We start from the raw sequence: 23531 nt of genomic DNA on the forward strand, positions 1-23531 counted from the left end.
CTTACACGTAGACAGCGCGGAGAAGCGGGGCTTGTCTGTCTCTCTACATACGAACTATGGCAGTACAGTAAGTCAGCGTAGGTCTGTGTTTCTGGTCATTCGACACACTGATTATAAATGTTGGGGATAGTTGTAAAATAATTTCAAAGACGGCACTTCTGTTATCTACCTCAGAAGCTGATTAAATATAAGCAAAACCAACGCACCCCTGCATGTCTTAACTGTAGTAGCACTGCTCCCATGCAGACGTGACTAGTTAAAAATATGCACTGTCATCATTTACTGTGATTTAGTCTGCTGTTGAAAAAAATCATAAATGCTCACTGAAAACAACAGTAAAGCAATGTATTTTATTCACGTAAATAGTTATCCTGTGTGGACAAAGTGAAAAGATGCGGACGCTCAAGATTACAGTTCAAGCACAATTCCATAATTTAAGATGCACGAAAGCCAGCCATGAATTAAGAAAAATATGCCGTTTTTCAGCTTCACAAATGAAATTAATCAGTCATGACATCTGATTTTAGGTTTTGACACTTGTGATGTTTTCTTTTATATATACACAAAATGAGGGTTAAGGCTAAAAGTTTCATTAGATGTGTTAGGCAGATGAATGGTAACAAAATCCCTGATATCTGGCAAGTGGCTGAGAGAAAGTGGTCTACTGTGCAAAGCACGCCAAGCTGCCTATAAAATGCTACTGAGCACAATAGTAATGGTAGCATCAGTGGCATTACGGATTCAGGCTGTATTGAGTCGTTTTGTTGGAGGAGCTTTAAGGAAAATAGCCAGATAAACAATGTACACAAAGTCTCAACAGGAAAAATGACCTTTACTTCAGTGTAACTTTTCAAAACGTTATTATACTGCGATTAGGACAATTTTCCTTACAACTACAAATGAGAAACTATATTTGAGATCTAAAACATGATCTAAAATCTAATAATAAAGCTACTATATTTTCATGCTTTGCTATGGACCATTTTGGATGGGTTAAATGATGAATTTCTTCCCCATTATGCTATTAAATAATTCCCTTTATATTGGCAGCATCAGCACATTGATGAAAACAAAAATAGCACATCCTAACTACGGTAGTTTATCCAATAGTCACAATGGTATCATATTTAAACTAAGATTATTTTATGACACATTCCAATCATGATCAGATCAGACGACATGAACATGAAATGGCTAAAACTAAATATTGTAAAGACAACACAAATGTTGCAACCAGACAAACTGGTCAACTGTCAGCTGAGGTTGTTTACCACAAAAAATATATTTGTGCAGATGAGTAGCTATAATTATTACACCTGAAACTTGGAAAAAAAAAAAGATGAAAATGTCTAACTTACCCTGAAAAGCATTACTTCCGTTCCACTTTAGAGCATCAACACAAAAGCATCAGTAGCATGTACATTGTAAAGTTGTTCACATCAATGTTTTGTTCAGAAAATAAATGTAAAACGTGAAAAAGAGTGTCAGGGACCCCCTTGCCAACAAAATGAATACTTTCATAAAACAAATATCAGGACTTAACAGTTTGCCTTTCAGCACATTATTTTGTTTTATGAACATACGAGGAGAACTAAGAGTATGGGTACTTTTTCTCACCACGGGTCACTGCTTATAAAAGGCTGATGATTCAGTTCAATACCTGAGTAACTGTATTGAGGAGTAAACACATAGCGTAGCCATGTGCGGAGAAGCCGTGACCATACCGGCAATATAACATTAACATTTGGCAGAGGAGCAATGAATGGTTTCTTATGAGCAATGACAGTGTGTGAGAAAAATACAATTGGCATCTGACCTTTGAGGAGCAGGGGTCATATACTGTAGCATTCCAGTGCCTTCAATACCACCACATGTTGTGATTCCAAAAGCAAAGGGTGGTATCAGATCAGTCCTTTGTTGTTGCATTTTCACATTGTTTTGGGGGAAATAAAAGTCAGTATGTGCCATGTGATCAGATGCTGGTAATGGCACTGCACCATTATTGTGTTGAACTGGGAACATTCTGTCTCAATTGCACGTAGACCGAAACATTAGAACACAGAAAGGCCACTAATTACATGGAGATACAGTACTTGAAGACATCCAGTCAAGACAAAAGTCAAGGTGATACAATTTTGCAAATCCATCCAACATTTTGCTCACTGAGCAGTAAAACAAAATGACAATGAATGATGTGTGTGAAGGCGGAAATAATAACAGCGGGAGTAACAATTTAAAGTCTGAGTGTGGTGTGTGGGCTGTGAGTATAGTGTCCAGTATTCTGTAAGGGAGTGCTTCCACAAGCCCTTCAGGTCCTGCTGAGATCCATACACGCATAATGGACATCACACATTGGTTCTGCTCAGCACATCATTATTTTGCCCTTGTCCACAAGGTTGTCTGTTTTCTAGCTTGTTTTTCCCCCTTTGCTGTTCATTTGCCTCCAGTTACAAATCAAACATGTTTTTCTTGTTCTCCTTTTGTATTTCCATCTCCCTGGCAACCTCACATTGCATACTTCTGTGTCCATTCTCTTGCTAATTTGTTGTACCTGCAAAAGACAAGCAGTGTTTAGCAAAAGGTCTTTCATCATCTTGCAATCTAAGAGCATCATATGATGAATGTTATGTCACTAATGTTGAAAAAGGTGCACTTACTTTTCCCTGTCAGCCTTGTATGTATGAGCAATCTCTGGTACCAAAGGGTCATCGGGGTTTGGGTCACAGAGAAGGGAGCAGATTGACAATAATACTGTGGAAAATCAGAATTTTCTCTCAGTTTCTCTCAAAACTATGAAATACTGCAAAAGTAAATTACTTGGCAGTTAGTGGACCAAAAACATTATACTAGGAAAAGCTTAAAAAAAAATAATCTCTTTATTAGCACATTTGAACAGCCCCTTCACTTCACATCAATCACATTTTGTTTACATTTTGTAAAAAGGCTGCAAAAACGCTATCCTGTGTAACCTCAGTTAGCAAGTATTTTTCGGTTTATGTAAAAAACCTTGGTTTGCGTACATATTTCCCAATTAGCGTACAGTACGGCGTGCATCTTGTCGTTTTATTAACATACTGTATTCGTAACATATTTTTATCACGAAATGTCCCTGTTCCCATCAAGTTAGCATGGAAACCGGAACCGGAAGTAATCGTCCCCCAGATACGTTGCTCGTCTATGACATCATCAGCGGCCCCTGTAGTTCTTTGCTAACTGACAGTTATGCCACAAGTCTCTGCTTTTATTATTCATCACGGCTGTAAAAGAACCCACAAAGAAGATGAGAAACACTGTTGACTCATAGCAAAGTATGAAGGTGTCATCCGTGTGGATATCTCTTCTCCTCCTCTTGCTGCTCGTCATCACCGCCGTTGTAAACAAAGATTTTCAAACAAGTTTGCAGTTTGAGTCGGACCTTCTAGAACATGTTCAGCACATATACGTATACGCACATATACAGTATCAACATTTTAGCCTTTTGCTCAATTTTTTGCATTTTCAAAAAGTTTAATTATATTTCTACAATGTGCAACAGGCCAATAAAAAAACAAGCCATGTGCCACAAATGGCTGCTGAACCGCACTTTGAACACCCCTGCTTTGAAAGCTTGTCGTGTGACAGTGACGGGACATCATCTGTATGAGCGCCCACAACTTTCATCAACTATTTAGCTATCATTAGCTAGCTATTTAGCTATCAACTATCATTGCGAGGGAACAATGGTAATTAAAGAGAGAAGGGGAGTGTTATTGCAGCTATAACTAATCGATGCCTTGATCGTTTTTATTGCAAATATTGCTCCGAAATCAAAAAAAGCGTTAATAGAGCTGGGCTGTAGGCACTCTGAATGAGTCATACATGTGAAATAATGTTCTTCTGCGAAGTTATATGTTTTTTGGAAGTGCATGCCAGGCTACACAAGAGGGTTTTCAAAGAGGAGTGAACCGGTGTAGGGTATGCTGGTGCAAAATGCATACCTAGAGAGCAGCAAAGCATACATGCACATTCAAGGGTCAAGATGCGTGGAGAGTACAAAAAATGTGTACATGTTGGCAGGTCTGGATTTGTTTTTAAAATCAATCTGGCTTTGAGCTTTTAGACATTCCCTAGACCCTGTCTCATATGACAGGTATAAAAACGTTTGGTCACTGAAATAATTACCGTAAGTTAAATTGCATTTAGTGTTTAATTCACTCTGGATTAATGTGGCCGGCCTGGTCATGACTCTAATGTGTTAAAAGTGATTTCACAGCATTTACAAGATGATATTCTATTTCAGCATGCTGTAAGGTTCTATAAATATGGAACCAGTTATAATTATGGAGCCAGTGGAGTATATATTACATTTGGAACGTGTTTAGTCAAGTGTGCATTTAGTTACCAACTTAGTGCATAAGTAATGCAGGTCAGAATAGACTCTTACATAATAGCCATAAAGGTTAAAAGCCATGAAAGTTATCCGAAGACAGAAGGGGTGTCAAGAGACACCCAACTCACGAGACGATGCATGAGATTGGGTCCATGAGAACGAGGCGAGACTAGATTTTAACATTAATTTGAAGGAAAGTGCAATGTTAAAATATAACTGGACAAACTTTTTGATTTAACCGACTCACAAAACAATGCAGGTACGTTTTGAAATGTTCATTGTCCCACAAATTTACTCTTAATGGATATTGTCAGCATTCTTTAGACCCTAGGTTCCCAAAGTAGGGCACGCGTACCCGTAGAGGCACGTAGGTTGCGGTTGAAAGTACGTGAATAAAAATTTAAAACTGCTTGACTACATCAGCGCTGAACACTGAGATTTACATAATGCGCTCAAACGCCTCATGTGAACAGCCACAGCCAGTAGTACAGTGCTCAAGAAAAGTGACAGCATGAAGTTGTTCATTGTTCCGTGTATTAGATGAACAAATAAAGTACGTTTGATGATGACCTTGTGCATTAAAAGTGTTTAATCATTAAGATTTTTCAAGATCATTGACATTGTGTGCTAAATGAGAGATCTTCTTACGTGGTGCTGAGACTAATGTGTGTTAGAAAGCCCCCAGTTTTGCACGTGTAAGTCAATTTATGCTTTCACGAATAACGTGTCTTCTTCGGGCGTTGTGGCCACTTTGTTCGGTGGTCCTTGAACACCCCATGTGTGACACAGATTGAGACTTAGGTGTATGACTTTCTCCGATGCTGCAGACAGATGTGTATTTTCTATTCTTCCTTTCAGCTCGCCCTTGTTCAAATGTCAATGCTGTGCATAAATGCAAAGAGATTAGGTTTAATAATGTTAGCTCTGTGCTGCTGTGCATAATCTCATGCTATATGTGCTCATATGTCCATTTGGCTCAGTAATAAGCCTCGTAACTGAATTCATTTCCCAATTGATTTCTGTACGTTATGTGCCTTTGTTTTCATAATTATTACGTTTACGTGTAACATTGTACTGATTATTTCCATGTTATTTCAGACCAAAGCACAGCAAAAGAGCATAAAGGTCACAGTTCACCACATCTTACCACAGCTTGTCACCACTTAAATACTCAATACACATACAAATACAAACAAATTCACCAACCAGAATACAAAACTGCCAGGAGATATCTTACCCCTCTAAAACTCTCTCTGTTTTGAATTAGTAGCCTATGCATGCAGTTGAAAAATAAGACACATGATTTTTTAATATACTGTCATAATATATAATATATCAAAGATGTTTGATTGTGTGGTTTGTTTTTTTTTAAAGTGTGCAGTTTCCAGTCAGATGTCTGAAGGGGTATGTGACTGTGAAAAGTTTGGGAACCACTGCTTTAGACCAAATAAACCACTAATGTTATGGTAGTATATAATAATTATTATTATAATAACAATATATCATAATAATGTAATATTTCATTTAAAATTTAATCTTTCACTTTGTGAAGATGTGGAATTACAAACAGGCATATATGCACTGTCAATGTCAATTTATAGAGGCAGCAAAATTTTCAACGTCATTTAAAAAAAAAAAAAATTCGATTAATCGATTATCATGACAGGTCTAGCTTGTCTCAGATTTGCCAGAAAACATTTTGATGACCCCCACACCTTTGAGAAAATACTCCCATTACATCTGGCATAAAAATAATGCAGAACTTCAGAAATAATAACATCATACCAACAGTAAAATATGGTGGTGGCAGTGTGATGGTCTGGGGCGGTTTTGCTGCTTCAGGACTTGGAAAACTTGCTGTGATAAATGGAACCATGAATTCTGCTGTCTACCAAAAAATCCTGAAGGAGAATGTCCATCTGCTCATGACCTCAAGCTGAAACCAACTCTGGTTCTGCTGCTCTGCAGCAGGCCAATGATCCAAAGCACACCAGCAAGTCCACCTCTGAATGGCTGAAGAAAACCAAAATGAAGGCTTTGGAGTGGCCGAGTCAAAGTTCTGACCTAAATCCTACTGTGGCATGACCTTAAAAAGGCGGTTCATGCTGGAAAACCCTCCAATGTGGCTGAATTACAATAATTCTGCAAAGATGAGTGGGCCAAAATTCCTCCACAGTATAGACTCAATGCAAGTTATCATAAAGGCTTGACTGCAGTTGTTGCTGCTAAGTGCCCAACCAGTTATTAGGTTTAGGGGGCAATCACTTTTACACACAGGGCCATGTAGGTTTGGATTTTTTTTCTCCCTTAATAATAAAAAGTTTCATTTCAAAATTGTCTTTTGTGTTCAGTTGTGTTGTCACTGACTAATATTTACCGGTACATTTGTTTGATGATCTTAAAACATTTAAGTGTGACAAACATGCAAATAAATAAGAAATCATGAAGGGGGAAACATTTTTTCACACCACTGTATTAAAGAGCAGCATTTACTTTGCAATGTATTAAACTACACACACGAACGCATACCATATTCATCTATGTGCTGAAATCAATACCCCTGAAATCACTAGGGGTATGCTGGAGCCGATGCCTGCTGACTTTTGGTGAAAGGCAGGGTACACCCAGGACTGGTCGCCACCAAATCGCATTAATTAATGCCAAATCACAATTTATTTATTTCTTTATTTATTAGCGCAAGACAGTTTTTTTTCTGAACGACAAATCTCATCACATTTTGATCTTGTGGGATCTCGTGACACCCCTGGATGACAGTTCAAGGAAGTGGCGATTTTGTTTACTGTAGTTTGCAGTGCAGTTGAACTGCATTGCAGAAAACTGTAAATTGCAGTGTCCATTATACATAGATAAGCTTTTTTGTATGAATAAGTCAGGAAATTAATACTTTGTGGCAGCCCATCCCAGAATTTAAGAGTCTATAGTCCACATAAATGTATTTTCCCTTACCTTTTGACACTGTTAGTGCAGGTGACCACTGTGATCTCAGTATATCCAGACAAATACTTCCATTGCTGTTAATATTAGGGTGGTAGATTTTTGTTGTAAATGCAACCTATAATGTAACAAGAAAATGTAACAAGTAATTTTTCAGCAAGACCAATGACAGTAAGAAAGTATAGTGAGATTGAGTACCTTTTCAATGCTGCAATTTCATAAGACAAAGGTTTGATGGATACTCACTTTTGGTGGTTTGAAGGGATAGTCTGTGGGAAAGTGTATGGTGAGGAAAAACACTCCATTCTGATAGGGGCTGTCACTCTATTGACATAAAACATAAGCAGTTAATGTTTGTGCTGCATAACACAGATCAGATTTAAAAAAATACAGCAGTAACACTTACTGGACCCATTATTGTTGCCTGCCAATGAAACACTAAAAAAGACAAAAAAATTACAATACTGGATCAGTGTATCTGAAATTCTATGTATAACAATAAATACACTTTACAGGACACATTTACATTTGGCTAGCAACCCCTGATGAACAAATATACAGTATGCATACATTGGGAAAGCAACTTGCTACAAACTGAATTCTTACAATCATCTCCAACTGGTCCAGCAGAACACTGAGCAGGTGGGTCCCTCTGCAGGTCTGACAGCTCCTAATGGCACACAATTATACATACACAGCCATCACTGTACTGTAAGTTCGGTTGGACGTAAAAATGTATTTTACCCAACCAACTATTATTTATTTCTACATCCTGCATTAATAATAGCTTAGTCTAATAATTAATCATTAAGAAGTTTGCCCACTGTTCGTGTAATTCGTGTAATAATTGAAGAAACTGAGATAAAATGGAGTGCATTCCTGAGCTGGAACCAGCACAGTCGCTGTTTGAACTAGTTTGCAGTCTGAAGAAGACTGGTTGATTTCTTATGTTGTACATACTGTATGTTTGTGTAGATTCTTAGTCATCCAGGTCATCCGCAAAGGTTGAATCAAGGCAACTGGACTCTTCTTGTTTGTTGAAGACATTTCACCTTTAATCCAAAAGGCTTCTTCAGTTCTAAATTTTTAAGTGTGGGATCTCCCTATTTATGTCTCTGGTGGTTGTGTTTCCTGGAGGTGGTCCCAATGAGTTTGTTGTTGTGGTCGTTATGAACTACAGTGTTCCCACGGTTCACCTTTCGCAGACACGCTGTTTTGCAAATTTTTTTAGTGCAATTTTAGTGTTTTTTTTTTTTTTTTTTTTTTACAGCATATGAACGCTGTTACAGGCCAAGCCTGGCCCTTTAAGAAGAATTGTATTGTGGGAAGTTGAGTGTTGTAATTCTGTGCATTAGCAAGAGGCGGCAATGTCTCTCTATTCTCTCTCTTCTATCTGCACCGGCCATTGTCTTCTGCGTCCCGATTGGCTGCAGACTATTGTCAGTCAATCTCCTTCGTGCCATCTCTTGTTGTGGTCATGGCTCGCAACCTTGCTAACTGTGTGAGCTGCTTGCTAACCGCCAATACTGTAAACAATAGAAGAAACAGAAGAAGCTAACCGCGTGTGACTCTAAACGCTGCAAGGTAGAAAGTTTTCTCCCCGACAAAACCCACAATGTCGACAAAACGTTCTGCACCCAAAAGGCAAAGGAAGCCAGACATCACACAAAAACTTGGACTTCTGGACATGCTGAAGAAAGGCAGAAATTACGCGGCTGTAGGGCGCCATTACAAACTACTGTAAATGAATCTTCGGTTCATGGAGGACGACGAGGAGGAGTAAAATACGATGACAGGAGTAATATGTTTTAACAAGGATACAAAAACACTACAGCTGAACAGCGCCAGGATGAAAAGGCACAGTCAGGAGTGAAATACGTGAGTCACCTAATAATTTCTTGTGTCCAACCTAGTAGGTTGATCATAAAAATTCAAACAAAATTTTAACTATGAGAGTGTTTAAAAAAAAAAAAGAGAGAAATGTGAAAAAATTTTAACGCCTGTCTAAAAAAAGTGTATAAAGTATATGGTGAGGGGTTTTATAGCTTTAAAACGTATAAAATAATTGTAAAAAAAAAAAAATGTTGGCGACTTCACTTATTTCACTTATTGCGGGCTATTTTGGGAACCTATCCCTTGCGATAAACGACTGAACACTGTAAAAATATTTGTTCTTGAAATTGTTATTTTAACTAAAACTACGTTTACATTGCTGGGCATGATGCCTAATTCAATTTTTTATGTGGTCGACATAAATGAAACTTGTTAATGTGAACACAAAGAGTCCGGGTAGTAACGTGCATACACGATGCCACTCGCATTTCCGTGTGTTTAAGGAAATAAAGACTGCTGCTGGCCTCGTTCTTATGTAGATATAAATCTGATATGTATCTGATCTACTGCAGTTAGAACAGTCATACACTGTGTACATACATACACTGCAGGTAAATCCATATTTTTTTGCTCATATGTGATCTGTATCTGATTTTTTTCACGTCAGTGTCATATCTAATTCTGATTTTGTCAAATGCATTCAACCTCGTTCATATGTAGATATAAATCCGATATGTATGACTGTTCTAACTGCAGTAGATCAGATACATGCTACATGTGAATGTAGCCTAATTAATTTATTGACATTTTTATTCAAAGTCAATAAAGTAAATTTTGTCAAATGTCCATTCCTAATCAAAAGCGAGTAAAACAAAAAAATTGTGAAACTGAAACAGCAGCAGCTGAAATGGAATTTAGTATTTAGAATGAGGTGCCTTTGCAAAGAGTTGTAATTGAGACTGTCAGAGGTAATTAAAGAAAACATATATTAGTGTGGTTGGAGTTAGCAGTGGTGTACAACTGTACTGCATCATACAGAGAGCTTTTTTTCTTATATTTTAGTTGTACAGTAATTCCTCATTTATCACGGTAACGTGGTTACAGACCCAACCGTGATAAGTGAATTTCCATGAAGTAGGATTCCTCACTTTTAGAGCATAGTTTAGAGCAGGGGTTACCAACGTTTTTTCTTGCGAGAGCTACTTTTAGAAATTGAAAATGGCCACGAGCTACTCATTTTTGTAGAAAGGATTTTCATACCTTATTTCAACCCAAACAGATCAAATATGCTTGTATATGCTCACAAAATGCTGGTATCCACAACTCACATTTTATGTTTCAGAATACTTTTCTTTCTACTGTTCTTTCATTATTAACTGAAAACCTGAATGAAAAGCAGGCTTGCGGGCGCCTCATGTGGTCGTGGGGGGCTACCTGGTGCCCGCGGGCACCATGTTGGTGACCCCCGGTTTAGAGCATAGAAAACCTGTTTACAACCTTCTAAACGTTTTTTTTAACATCATTAGAGCCCTCTAGACATGAACTAACACCCCTATAGTCACCTTTACACGCGTATTACCCAATATAGTAGACATAATAAAATGTCTACTATAAGCCATTTAAAACATAAATAAGACTTGTGCAGGTGTTTGTCGCCATAAATGTGCTTCCTTGGGGAGCCGAGTGCTGGCTGGACAGGACTGCAGCGACAGTAGCCCGTGTTTTTATTAGGGATTATTGTGCCTGTTATGACATGATTCAAACCTTCAATAAAAGCCTGCTGTTCCAGCAATCAAGTCTGGTGTGTGTGAGTGCTTCCTAGGGGAGCTGAGTGCTGGCCAGACAGGACTGCAGTGACAGTAGCGCGTGTTTTTATTAGGGATTATTGTGCCTGTTATGATATAATTCAAACATGCAATAAAAGCTTGCTGTTCCGGCAATCAAGTCTGCTGTGTGTGTCTCACTGAACATTCCAGTAACATTATTGACTCGTAGTGACCAGTGTAGAATACCACGAGGCACGCGAGGCAGCTTTTCTCCAAATGAGATCTTGCGACACCCATATTAGTGAGTGAAAACAATATCCACACATACATGCGTAATAAACATGTTGTGATGTTCGGCATGTCTGTGAATTTGAGCCCGACTGATATGGGATATTTGGGGCCGATGCCAATACCGGTATTGGGAGCTTAAAAAAAAAAAAAAAAAAAAAATTTTTAAAAAGACAACATCTGATACAATCGTCCGATAACAGATATATCAGCCAATATATGAAAAAAAGAGCATTGATATAGACAGGATATATACTGTACATGAACATAAATTCTTATAATACCCAAAATACCATTCAATGCAAAGAAACAGAAGACTACCAAATTAAAATAAGAAAGTTTAATTAGTAAGACTGTCAACATAAGGACATGGCTCTTTGTGATTTACTTTTAGGTGTTGCACTTGCACACTGCACATGTTGCATCTAACGTAACGCCTCCACAACTTACTCTTCCCCTCTGCCTGTCAAATGTAAATAAATACATTTAATGCAATTTGGTAATTAGCCTCGAGTTTGATGATGTAGTTGAGCATTTTACACTAAAAACAAGTGGCTGCATTGGGCTGTGATAATACATGGGCTAATGTGAGGTGTTTTTCAACTTATACATGATGTGTTTATTAGGGGTGTAATGGTACACTAAAATGTAATTTCGGTTCAGTTTAGTTTGTTGAAGTGCTCAGTTTGGTTAATTTTCGGTACAAAAAAGGAAGAAAAAAATGACTTAAAATGCTTTTATGAAAAAAAATGCAAACAGAATTCTTTTTCAATAAATAAAAGTGACCCATTTGGGTGATATTTCAAATAAATTTGTTTTTTAAAATAGAATAATAATAATAAAATAAACTGTTGTATTTAAACAATTGTTTAAACATTGTGGCGAAATGTAATGGACAGTTACAGTTAAATACGTAGCTCTCTGTTGCACATGAAGTCCAACCATCTGTCATAAGTGAAATAACGGACACATGTTGACGACATCACTTTTAGATTTTTCATAAAGTGCTGGTATAACTTCCTGGCTAAAGTGAGGACATGATGGTATTTCGTAGCGAGGTTCAAGAACTTTAATCATATACAGTCATGGAAAAAATGATCAGACCACCCTTATTTCTTCAGTTTATTGATCCATTGTAATGCCTGGGACAACTAAAGGTACATTTGTTTGGACAAATATAATGATCAAAACAAATATAGCTCATAAGAGTTGAATTTAAGAGCTGATATCTAGCAACTTCCATGGTTTTCTTGATAATAACCACAATCACTTCAGTTCTGACATGAATAGCTATAGCATTGTACTGCCAAAAAAATGTAACTCTTATGAGCTATTTTTGTTGTCATTGTCATATGTGTCCAAACAAAGGTACCTTTAGTTATTTAGTTATCAGGCATTAAAATGAACATAGACTAATAATTTTTCCATGACTTAAAGCCAGCGCTCTCAACAACTGAATATGGACGTAATCTTGCCGCTATAAAAACTCCAATACCATGTGTTACTGCTTTGAAACGGTCAGAGTTGCTTGCTAGAGGTTGTTTACATGCTGAAGTTATCGGTGTTTACACTAAGCTAGTTTTCTTTTTTTGTAGATGTAACATTCACTGCCGGATGATGCCGTTATAGGTCCAGCTCAGGCTTCTCGCTTGCATTTGCAATGATGCCATTTGTCATGCCTGCAAGCTACTAGCGTTCTTCCCCCTCAGTCAGTTGTGTCCGACACTCAGAGGCGTCAGTGCGGAGACTCGCCCAGGACGTTGGTTCCGCATGAAGCGCACAGATGACTCCAGTCATAAATTTAATGAGAAAAATAGCATTAAATATAACCGAAATGGTACGCAAGTGGTCCTAACCAAACATGCAGAACCGGAATGGTTCAATACATCCATGTGAACCGTAAAACCTCTAGTGTTTATAAAAGACTTAGCACATAGAAAATGAATGGATGGATGGATATTCACTAAAATATCTTACTAATATCAATTAGTCATATTTACTAGCTATTGAAAAGTTCTGTCTGCAGCCACTGTGCATTTGCAAACATTAAAAAGTGACTGACTACAAACAGAATAAGAAATAATCAAAACATGCACATTACTAGAATTTTTTTTTTTTTTTACTAGATTTTATTACTAGATTTAATACAAAGGACTAAATACATTACTTGGAACATTTTCAAAATTATTTAAACGAAGACATTAACTTGTGAATGTATGAGCCCCGGAACTCCTGCATGGAAGTATGAAGTGGGACGCTGTGTATATATGCATTTCACTTTGAAACGCTGTACAGTCTGAGATAATGGTGGACATGTGAACAAACAGCAACTTACATGACGTTAAAGCGCTGTAGTACGCTCTCTAAAACTTGCGTGAAAACTAGGATGTTCTTCTTGACGGGCCCTGACAGCGTGGCACTAAAGTGTAGTGTTATATTGTTTGACAAAGTCACAGCTTACCATCGTGTACAAAAATGCAGTTTCTTTTCGCGTTTAAGTTGTCTCTTTCGACAGCGGACTGAGTGAGGCAGTGCGGCAGAGGGAGAGCGCTGCTCTGTGTGTGAGGGGGAGGAGACAGGTACAGGGAGCGACTGCATCTCAGCGTAGCAAAAAAAAAAAAAAAAAAAAGTTATATATCAGCTACATTTTCAGCGATATTAATTAATCGGTGATATGTCGTAATCGGCTCAGGCTCTGCTGTCAATGCACCTCGTGGTCGTCTAGTGACAATGAGGAAGTGTTGGAATAGAGGCATGTTTGAGTTGGAGATGCTTATATGATGTTAGAATTGCACTGCTGTTGATGTGTTCAGGTCAGAATAAATTTATAAAAGAGCGTCAAGACTGTGTGGCTGTGTGGGGACGCTATTGTGCAATTTTAACAGAGAGGTGTGGCTTGACATGATGTGCATGCATTAATTACGCAAAAAACCTTAACATAATTAGCAAAATAAATTAATTACAGCCATTAACGTGCGCCGTCCTTGACAGCCCTGGTTTTGACTAATAATAGGCCGTATTCAACCACAAAATAATATATTTTTGAAAAGCAGTGATTAGAGTGAAGCCACAAAATTCAAACCGCAAAGTGGCAAGGAACGACTGTCTCTGATTTAGCTACTGAGAGGGACACCTTACATTTCAATGCAGTGTATTTCTGTGTCACTGCATGCAAAAACAAATACATTGTTAAACCAAGACCTCTGACTGTGAGCATTATTATATATATTTTTGCTGGTGTTAGGTTGGGCAGAGGTAACTCATGAAATGTCAGGTGAGTATAGTACACAACTGCACTATGTAAAGCTTTCTCCCTTTGACTTTTGAATAAGCAAATACAAATAGAGACACCTTTAGAACAGAGTTGAACTTTAATTTTAGCAGATTTGTGTATGCATGCTGTCTGCAACACTATTCAAAAGAACTATCCAGGGGTATAAAAATATACACACCTTGGCCAACCGCACTGCCCCATTTGCCAGCCCATAAATGGAAACAGCGACACTGGGGTTCAATTTTGGCAACCAGCTAGCAGCTGTCATTCAAACACGCCACTTGCCTTACTAGTGAGCCCAACATTGACAATGTGGGCTACTAAGGCGTAACACAATAAAAGTCACATTCTGCAAACGTCCTAACAAAATGACCAAAACACACAATTACGTTAGCCGATGCTAGCCGGTGCAACTCTGTTGGACGATTGGAGGAAAACATTAGGAGACCATAACTGTAATACCAACAAACAGTTGTAACACTTACCACAAACGAAAAACAACATAAGATACTAGTTAAGGCTAGTTTTTGTCAGTTAGTGTTACTGTGGCAACGCACAAACCAGGCCATCACTGGTTAAGTTTACGCTTGCCTTTGTTTGTGTCTTAAGATGAGTACCGTTATAAAAAAAACAAAAACAAAAGGAGGACAGGGAAAGAAGTCGTTCAGGATACATCAACAAACAAACACTCATATTTACCAAACTGTTAAGGGGTCTAAACAAGGTTGCGATTGAGAGGTGTAACTGGAAAGAAATAAACACTCACCTTCTGAATTCTTTTCAACGCCATTGCCCCAATGGCTGTGCTAGGTAGCCTGCCAGCTAACCGTTAGATATGAACATATACAATTTGGGTTCGGTGGTCGCGTAATTCCCAAATTACACTTTACAACAAGATACGGAAAATCAAGCCTAGCTTATAACCACTTTGGTGTTTTGTTTTCTGGAACAAGCTCAGCATCAAAACATTGAAAAATCGTCTTTCTGTCTTTTGCTAGTCACAGAATTGACGAGGTGTTTGCTAGTACCCCTGCTACCATTCTCGCCCTCTTGCAGCCCGCAAGACACCAGACAAACATCGCGAGACTTGACTTGCGCCTCGTTGGTTGATATCTTAGTTTATCGGGTTTTTTTAAATGATCAAAGTTAACATTATTGGATGAGATTGCAAAAATATTGTTTGAATGTAGAACAGCTTTTAATAAACTGTAATAATAAATTACTTTGACATACAAATATTCCACTATACATCTCTTTCCCATTCCAACTTAAACATTAGGCCCAATAGTGTACATTTTGTAGACCTAGACTTATAAAAACATTCGAATAATTTTGTGTAATAAATAAACACATAAAACTAAAACGCCCTGCGATTGGCTGGCGACCAGTCCAGGGTGTACCCCGCCTGTCGCCCGAAGTCAGCTGGGATAGGCTCCAGCATGCCCCCGCGCCCCTAATGAGGATGAAGCGGTATAGAAAATGGATGGATGGATGGATGGATGGATAAAACTAAAACTATTACTGTTATTCTACTTCTGCGTGAGGCCAAGCAACCACAAGATGTCACTATTTGAACAGGACACAGATTGAGGCTAACCAGGGCTAGAATAACACTTTGTAGAGCCAGATACTTTTGTGTTTACAATCTCATGTATTTGAGGTCAAAATTGCACCACGATTGCACCATGAAGTCAAGTATACGTTTAGTACATGTATTTAAGAAGGCAGAGAAAGACTATGGAGTGGCTAATTCAATACTTAATCATTGTTCAGACATATTCATGTGAGTCAGCTGCATGCTCTGGTTTCTGCACAGCCTTGTTTTTGCAAAGACCCATGAGTTTCCTTTATATGTGTTAAACAAGGGTGAAAAAAGAGCTCTCATTATTTTAGTGAGCGTGCATGAATGGGCTACAGTGTTCATTCTTCTTAAATGGCTGATTCAGTGTCAGGTTGAGGATCCTATCGTCAATGTGACACTGAGAGGGACCATTTTCCTTTGGAAAGCTGAAGATTCCTTCAGATAATATCTTATTGTTTGCTCATCTCTGTGCTCTCAATGACCTGCCTGTCCTCGGGGGCCTTGCTGTAATCAGATTCAGCAGGCAGCAGAGGTAGCACTTTGGCTCCTAAGCACCAGGGGCCCGGAGTTCGACGTTTTGGAGCAGCTGTGAACAGGTTTTCAGACACACTTTGCTTGCTCCAAGCCTCACTCTACATTGTCTACCATTGTTGTGCCTTTGAAAGCAGTAAATCTCGCTTCACTTCAGTCCACGTCCTTTATACTTCACATACAAGGTGTAAATATTCAAAACAATAAGTAAGATACAGTATGTATTTATTTCAAATGGATATAATAAATATAAAATATAATAAATATCATTGGCCCTTGTGGGGAATTTCCCACCAACACCCAGAACTTGAGTGTTCAGTTACACCACTGGTGGCCCAAGTTCTAAACTGATGTATGAGCCAAGGTGTGAATGTGTCAGGACCAGGACGATATGGGTGGGGGTTAGAGCTTAGCCAACCCGTCTCATGATGGATATAGCCCGTAGTGTTGTAATTTGATCCCACGGACTCAGCAGACTTCAGCAATGCGTCTTTTTGGTCACATGAATCGTACTAGTTTCACTGTATGACAGAAAGCTTTTCACGTTTTGAGGCAATTACGCTCCAAGTCTGAGTTGGAGTGTATTCTTCTCTCTTTCCCATGATTGCCATGACAGGGCACATATTCTGGCATTTTCCAAATTAACTTAGATTGGTCTTGTTAATGCCCAAATTATCCAATAAAAGCAGAACCAATTAATTCCGAGCACAAGCCGGGCTCACAGTCCCCAGAGGTGTTCTACCTTGGGTCAGTGTATCAGCTTTCTGAGGGCTCTCCCACAGAACAAAGATCCATTGTTGTTACACACTAAGATATTTGTTCACTCCTCGTATCAATGGTCTTGATTTGATTATACACTCAGGGTATATGTGCAAGCAGCCCTCATGTTTGCAGTGAAGTCAGCACTCTACACAATCATATAATTATTGAGCTAAGCAAGGGGGGAAAAAGGTCATTATGTATGAAGCAATCTGTTTCATGGCTCATTTCCGTAGCTGTGATTTGATTTAGCTTGTCTGTGTTAAGGCGCCCTTTGACCTAATGTTTCAATATCAGTCCTGAAAATGTCACTTTCTTCATGTGATTGTGTTTGCTTGATAATAGCAATAACCGAGCCATTATTAAAGAGAACTAAAAGTTCTACTTACTCTTTTTTGACTTGCATCAAAACATGCAATGGAATGCATTCGGAAAATACTGCAAATGAAAAATGCTGCAATCACGTAGGTGCTGAAAGATAAAACGCAATTGCATGAGAGAAATGCTGCAAGGTTACAAAATAAAAGCCAGAGTCAGGAGACTGCCCGTTTGAATCTCTGTGTGGAGTTTGCGTGTTCTCCCCTTGTGTAGGTTTTTTCTAGGTACTCTGGCTTCCTCCCGCATTCCAAAAACATATATGTTAGCTTAATTGGAGACGCTAAATCAGGGGTTTCCAAAGTGTGGCCTGGGGGCCATTTACGGCCCGCAGCTAATTTTTTTGTTGGCCCATGACACATTGTAGAAATAAAATTGCACAAAAAAACAGCAAAAATGGGGAAAAATAGACCGAAAACGCACAATGTAAAGACAAAAAGCTGAAATGTTGACGCTAATTACTTACACATTATCATATATATGTGTCCTGTGATTGATTGGTGACCAGTCCAGGGTGTACCCTGCCCGACGTCAGCTGGGTTAGGCTCCAGCTTATCCATGACCCTAATGAGGACAAGCGGTGTAGAAAATGGATGGGTACATAATATATATAATCGGAAAATGTAAAAATATTTTTTTTAAATGTTGATGTTAATGGAACACAAAATTGTAGTGACTGCTAAAACATTTTGCCAAACTGCAAACACACAGAATAAATATTCTGTTGTGAGTTGTAGTGTCGCAAATTTGGTAGGCTATATAATCCTACTGGAAATGTAAAGGGAAAACAATCTTTCCATAAACATGCAAACAAACTGTATCCCCAGAGTCAAATTTACAGACTATTCTGCACATTAAAGCACAAATGTCCACATGAGGTAGCAATCAGCCAGAAACAATTTGTGGAGAGAGGGGAGTGTGCTTCTCATAATTTAACACTGGAATCAGTGTGGTAATTTTAGCCTTGGGAGGAATGTAAGATGATTTACACTTCAGTTAAGAGGAAATAGTTACTAAATACAACCTAATTAAAAACAAGAGCTTTAAACTGCAGTAATGGAATGAGTTCCACACACTTAAATCAAAACTAAACATCTCAAGATTGTTTTAATGCAGCAAATACAGTATGGCTTTTTACAGAAAAGTATTTTCAGGAATTGAAAAGCTATATAATCTAGTCTGTTTGCCTCTAGTCCACCCTTGTCAGATGTGCATCATATGGAAAGCAGACAAACCACACATATCATCATAAGGAAGTTGTATTCCTTTGTGGTGAAGTAATCCCTAGTGCCTCACTACACATTGACTGATAGCTTTTTAGAATGTTTAATTATGCTGTTCATGCAATATTGTGAGTAATCCCCAGGGTCGAGCCACTAGCTGTCTATGTAGTGTTGACTCACACATCTCGTGGTTATCAACCATGATCAAATATGCTCCAGCTGTTGGTTTTCCAAAGTCAATTTCAGGTTTTCCTAGTGTGCTGAACTTCCTTGGGAAACAAAAGAGGGATTTCCTGCAAAACAGACTGACTTTAGCAGCACCAACAAATAGTAGTGTTATTTAAACAGAAAGTCTCTCTAAATATGAACTCATCATCTACAACACAAGAGGTGCAGACAATGAGGGAGAGAGGCAGCATTTTCTTTTGGCAGTCCTGTCTTGTGAAATACAGTACGTAGTGAGTCAGGCACATCAAAACTGTCATGGTAATAGCTGTAAAGTATATAAGCTTGAGCTGAGCTGATCCTTTGGGTGCGCAATCATTCATAAACTGGGTTGGATGGCACGTGCCCATTTGTGTTTGTCAGCATGTCACCAGCACAGTGTTTGCAGAAACATTTGTTATTCACCACATGTATCAAACTCAAGGCCCACGGGCCAAATGTGGCCCGCCAGGTCATTTTATGTGTCCCACACGGAACTGTTCGGAAACCAGCATTAAGTTGAGCCGTATCACGGACCTCATTAAACAACGTACTTATGATGATCTGCGCAATAAAGTACTTCTGTCAGTTTCAACTATTCCTGTTTCTATCTCACGTGGACACCACTGGACTTTTAATATGATTTTATTACTGATCTAGTGACCACAGTATGTATAACACTGATTGCCCAACCATTGTTACTAAAGGTGCCAGATTCTAACTCACAGCAACAATAGTTTAAATGTACACGACTAAAAACGACAGCACTTTACAACTATTACAACCTGTCTGTACAAAATAACACCTTAAAGTAAACAATGATCATTTTAAATACAATAAAGCATGCTGGGAAATACATAATCCGCCCAGTCCACAGCTGCAAACTCTTCCGGGTTACACATCTCGCGGATTGTGGTATTTTTGTATTGATATAAAATACTGTAGTTTTTGTCCAGACGCTGAGAGAATGACGACGAGGTGCTGGATCAACAACCGCACCAAACCACGCCAAAACAACCATAATCATTTAGTCGCAGCCCTCTCCCTCTTCTTTTCACACTGACTACTAACTCTTCATTCTGGAGAGTACATGGTCTGCACTCACTCATTATCAACCTACGATTCTGTCAACCATTTTATCAGTTATTATCATTAAGTCTGTAGCTTCCTTTCAGTAAGTATAAACCATGACAATGATTGCACTATATTGTCATGTAGCCTTACAAAGTACGCCTGAAAAACAAGAGGTGAATAAATGTGTTGCAACTGATGTGAAACTGATGAGGGGTAGGATTAAATAAGCGTTGCTTCTTCCAACTCCTTTTTGGACATGCAAAATTGTGAATTGTACTATGTGATATGCATGTTCATGATGAATTAAACCATTAAACCATGAAGTTATGATATATTTTGTAGTGCGGTTGTACTTGCCAGGGTCCGTGAGTCGAACCCAGCTTTTGTCTTAACTCAACGTTAAAGCAATGGGAACCAAAGGCACGATTTCCCGGTATGAAAGTTGCTCTAACGTCTTTAATACTTGGGGTAGAGAAGTGAATGATATATCAAATTAAAGTTCAAGTCATGTTTTATCAGACAGAATTAATCACAGACTTGATTTGACATATTTCAGAATTTTGTAACATTCCTAACATATGTGCGGTGCAAAACGTCTGTCAGTGTATTCTTGCTAGTTGCTGCATCGTTCTTTCAAATGGCTGCTCAGATTAGGAGTATTATCAGCCCCAAAAAAGTCTCTGCCTGTACAGGCAAAAATGTTTCAACACCTAATTGAAGGCACCATACCACATTCATTTGCTGATGAATTTGCATAATGTCCCTCACCTTTGGGTGCAAGTGCACGTTTGGATTGCACTATTTATCGTAAATAAATCATCTTGGCAAGCTATACCACCCTCTGTTCATTCTGATTTTGTATTGCATTTTTAAATCATTTCTTGTACCCATTGATAATTTAATCTTATGTCAACATTATTAATCATTTATACCGGATTTCCTTACGAAAAACAACAGGAATTTAGGAAACTTTACCTGCACTGTCCAGTGTCCGTATTTATTTCACAGTCACGCTGGTTGAATTTTGGCTAAAAAGTTACTGAATCGATTTAAAGTTACTGAATATTTTTGGATCAGATCGTTCTAAATGAACCAACGTCGTCTTTAAATCATATTGGCAACCACAAATCATGATACAAATGGAATTAAAACGAATCCTTATACCCCTAATCATAATGTTTGTGGCTTGAGTTTTGGACCCCTGTGCAATTGAGTTGGACAACCCTGTATACACCATGACTTTCTACAGACTTATCTATAAATGGAATATTTTTGCAGTTAGAGCATAGAAAACCTGTTTACAAACGTCTAAATATGGTTTTTGACATTATTAAAGGCTTCTAGACATTAAATAACTTATAGACACCTTTACACTCGTATTACCCAATATAGTGTACAAAAACACATAAAATAAGGCATTTAAGATGTAAATAAGACATAATATAGACATACACATTAGTGACTAGACACCTAGTGACCCGCATAAAATACTACAAAAACATGCATTTGAATGCGTCTTCTGAATGCCTTATATTTTATTTCTGTTCGTTTAGCCATTTTTATGCTTGAAAGTTCTTGATTTAGGCCAGAAATATGTACAATTTGCTTAAGTATGCATATTTACATATGTATATGTAATATGCATATACAATAATAGGCCGTAGTAAACCACAAAACAGCCCTGATCTATTAATTAATATATTTTGAAAACTCGTGTTAGAGTGAAGCCGTGAAATTTGAAGCAGGCACAACTGTACGCCTGCCAGCGTCAATGTGGCAGCTAGAGTCAGCAACAAATCAAGTGCAATAAAGATATTTTTATGCTCTGCTGAATGAATGAATGAATCTGACTGCCAAGATGGAGGATTATATAGCCAAGGTCAAAATCTTCTCCAAACTGGACTTTCAGACAAAGCAGGAAGTGATCAGGAAGTGAACAGAGCTTTTCCTGGAGAAGGGATCGACGCATTACAAATAAAAGTATGACCACAAGTGGTTTTCAGTTTTATAAAAATAAATAAATAAATAAACGGGATGAAGAATACTAAGTAAAACTTTTTTAAGAATTTATTGAATTAATTTTTTTAGCAAAAGTGAACAATTATCTTTTTTTGTTGTTATCCTCTTAATGAACGACCTGTATTATCATTAAAAAAACTCAGCAGTGCCTCACCAGCCATGAACCTCACCGCACGTCACTGCTGCCAAGTGTGACACGTGCACTACAGTTAGCCCTGCACCCTGCCTGGCCTCAAACCCGTATCCACAGATCCCCGCTCAATGAGCGTGGAACAACGCTGGCCAACCAACTAAAAGCCTGGGCAGTCAACTCATTGTCCAGTGCAGCTCTTGAAGCGTTGGGGAATGAGGTGTACCATCATACTTTCACACAGACACACATGTAAACATAAGCATATCACATAAGGCCCAAGTGTATACCAAGACCACAAGACCCCATGGGGTATCAAAAGATTCATTGTGAGTGTAGTGTTGCTTTTTCGTTTTTTGCAAAAGTTATGTGTTCGGCCAAGAAGTGAGAAGAGAAGACAGATATCTGCTGAATCAGTGTTTTATTGTTATGCTATAATGCTCCTATAAGAAGTGGATTTTTTTTTACAATTGTATGGCAGTTAGGAATGCCACTTAAAACATTGCCTACGAAAGGTAGCACTTTGTCCCTGGAACATACTTTACTCTGCAACAAACAAATGCACAAATGTGCTGTATTTTCTTCTGAGGAGATTTAAATATTACTGATCAGTCATATTGTAGCGCTCCACAACAGATTACAATGCAGAAGTGCATGCTAGTGTGCGTGTGTGTGTGTGTGTGAATGTGTGAGTAAGCGACTGGGACATGGGGGGGTGCCCATCCTGCTGCACAATAAACAGTTTGTTTCCCATGAGCACCCCTCATGTTCCTGTTGTTGGCTCCATCCCTGCTCACTGGGAAACGTCCTGGCTTCTATTGTCCAAGATGTCAGGGGTCACAGGATGCTCCTAAAGGCCCAAAAGGGGTGGTAAGAGGTTGGATGGAGGCGTGATAAAGAGCCCAGCTTCCCCACAGACACATACGCACCACTTCATAAACAAAACATTAAAATTACTTAATTATTTTTTGTCTTGTCACACAAAAATTCCAGCCTCAATGAAAAAGTTAAAAAAAAAACTTCCTGATTGTCTTTAATGCTTTCTTTTTTGCACCCTTGGAAAACTATAGCCTGCAAGCTTTTCTGTCCAAATATGTTAAATTCAATCCAAACACACTATCATTATAGTAAAAACAGCCAAGAAAAGAG

The 23531-nt window shown here is 38.4% G+C and overlaps 1 protein-coding gene across 1 annotated transcript; it reads right to left on the bottom strand.

Moving 5' to 3' along the window:
- Window positions 1-336: 336 nt before the first annotated feature.
- Window positions 337-15534, bottom strand: ube2d4 (ubiquitin-conjugating enzyme E2D 4 (putative)). The gene is made up of 7 exons (XM_054773939.1): window positions 15252-15534; window positions 7931-7994; window positions 7731-7762; window positions 7571-7648; window positions 7337-7442; window positions 2658-2751; window positions 337-2551 (listed from the first exon to the last, which is right to left on the bottom strand). Exons 1-7 carry the CDS (start codon window positions 15273-15275, stop codon window positions 2506-2508), a joined length of 444 nt encoding a protein of 147 aa, XP_054629914.1. The 5' UTR covers window positions 15276-15534; the 3' UTR covers window positions 337-2505.
- Between the last annotated feature and the right edge of the window lie 7997 nt (window positions 15535-23531).

Source organism: Dunckerocampus dactyliophorus, chromosome 4 (assembly GCF_027744805.1).
Source record: "Dunckerocampus dactyliophorus isolate RoL2022-P2 chromosome 4, RoL_Ddac_1.1, whole genome shotgun sequence".
Classification (NCBI taxonomy): Eukaryota; Metazoa; Chordata; class Actinopteri; order Syngnathiformes; family Syngnathidae; genus Dunckerocampus; species Dunckerocampus dactyliophorus.

Coding starts and splice junctions, on each gene's coding strand:
- ube2d4 (XM_054773939.1), bottom strand. CDS start 15,275: ATGGCGTTGAAAAGAATTCAGAAG. Junction 7,443..7,570: donor ATCCCTTCAAACCACCAAAA/GTGAGTATCCAT, acceptor GTTACATTATAG/GTTGCATTTACAACAAAAAT. Junction 2,552..2,657: donor TACAAGGCTGACAGGGAAAA/GTAAGTGCACCT, acceptor TGTCTTTTGCAG/GTACAACAAATTAGCAAGAG.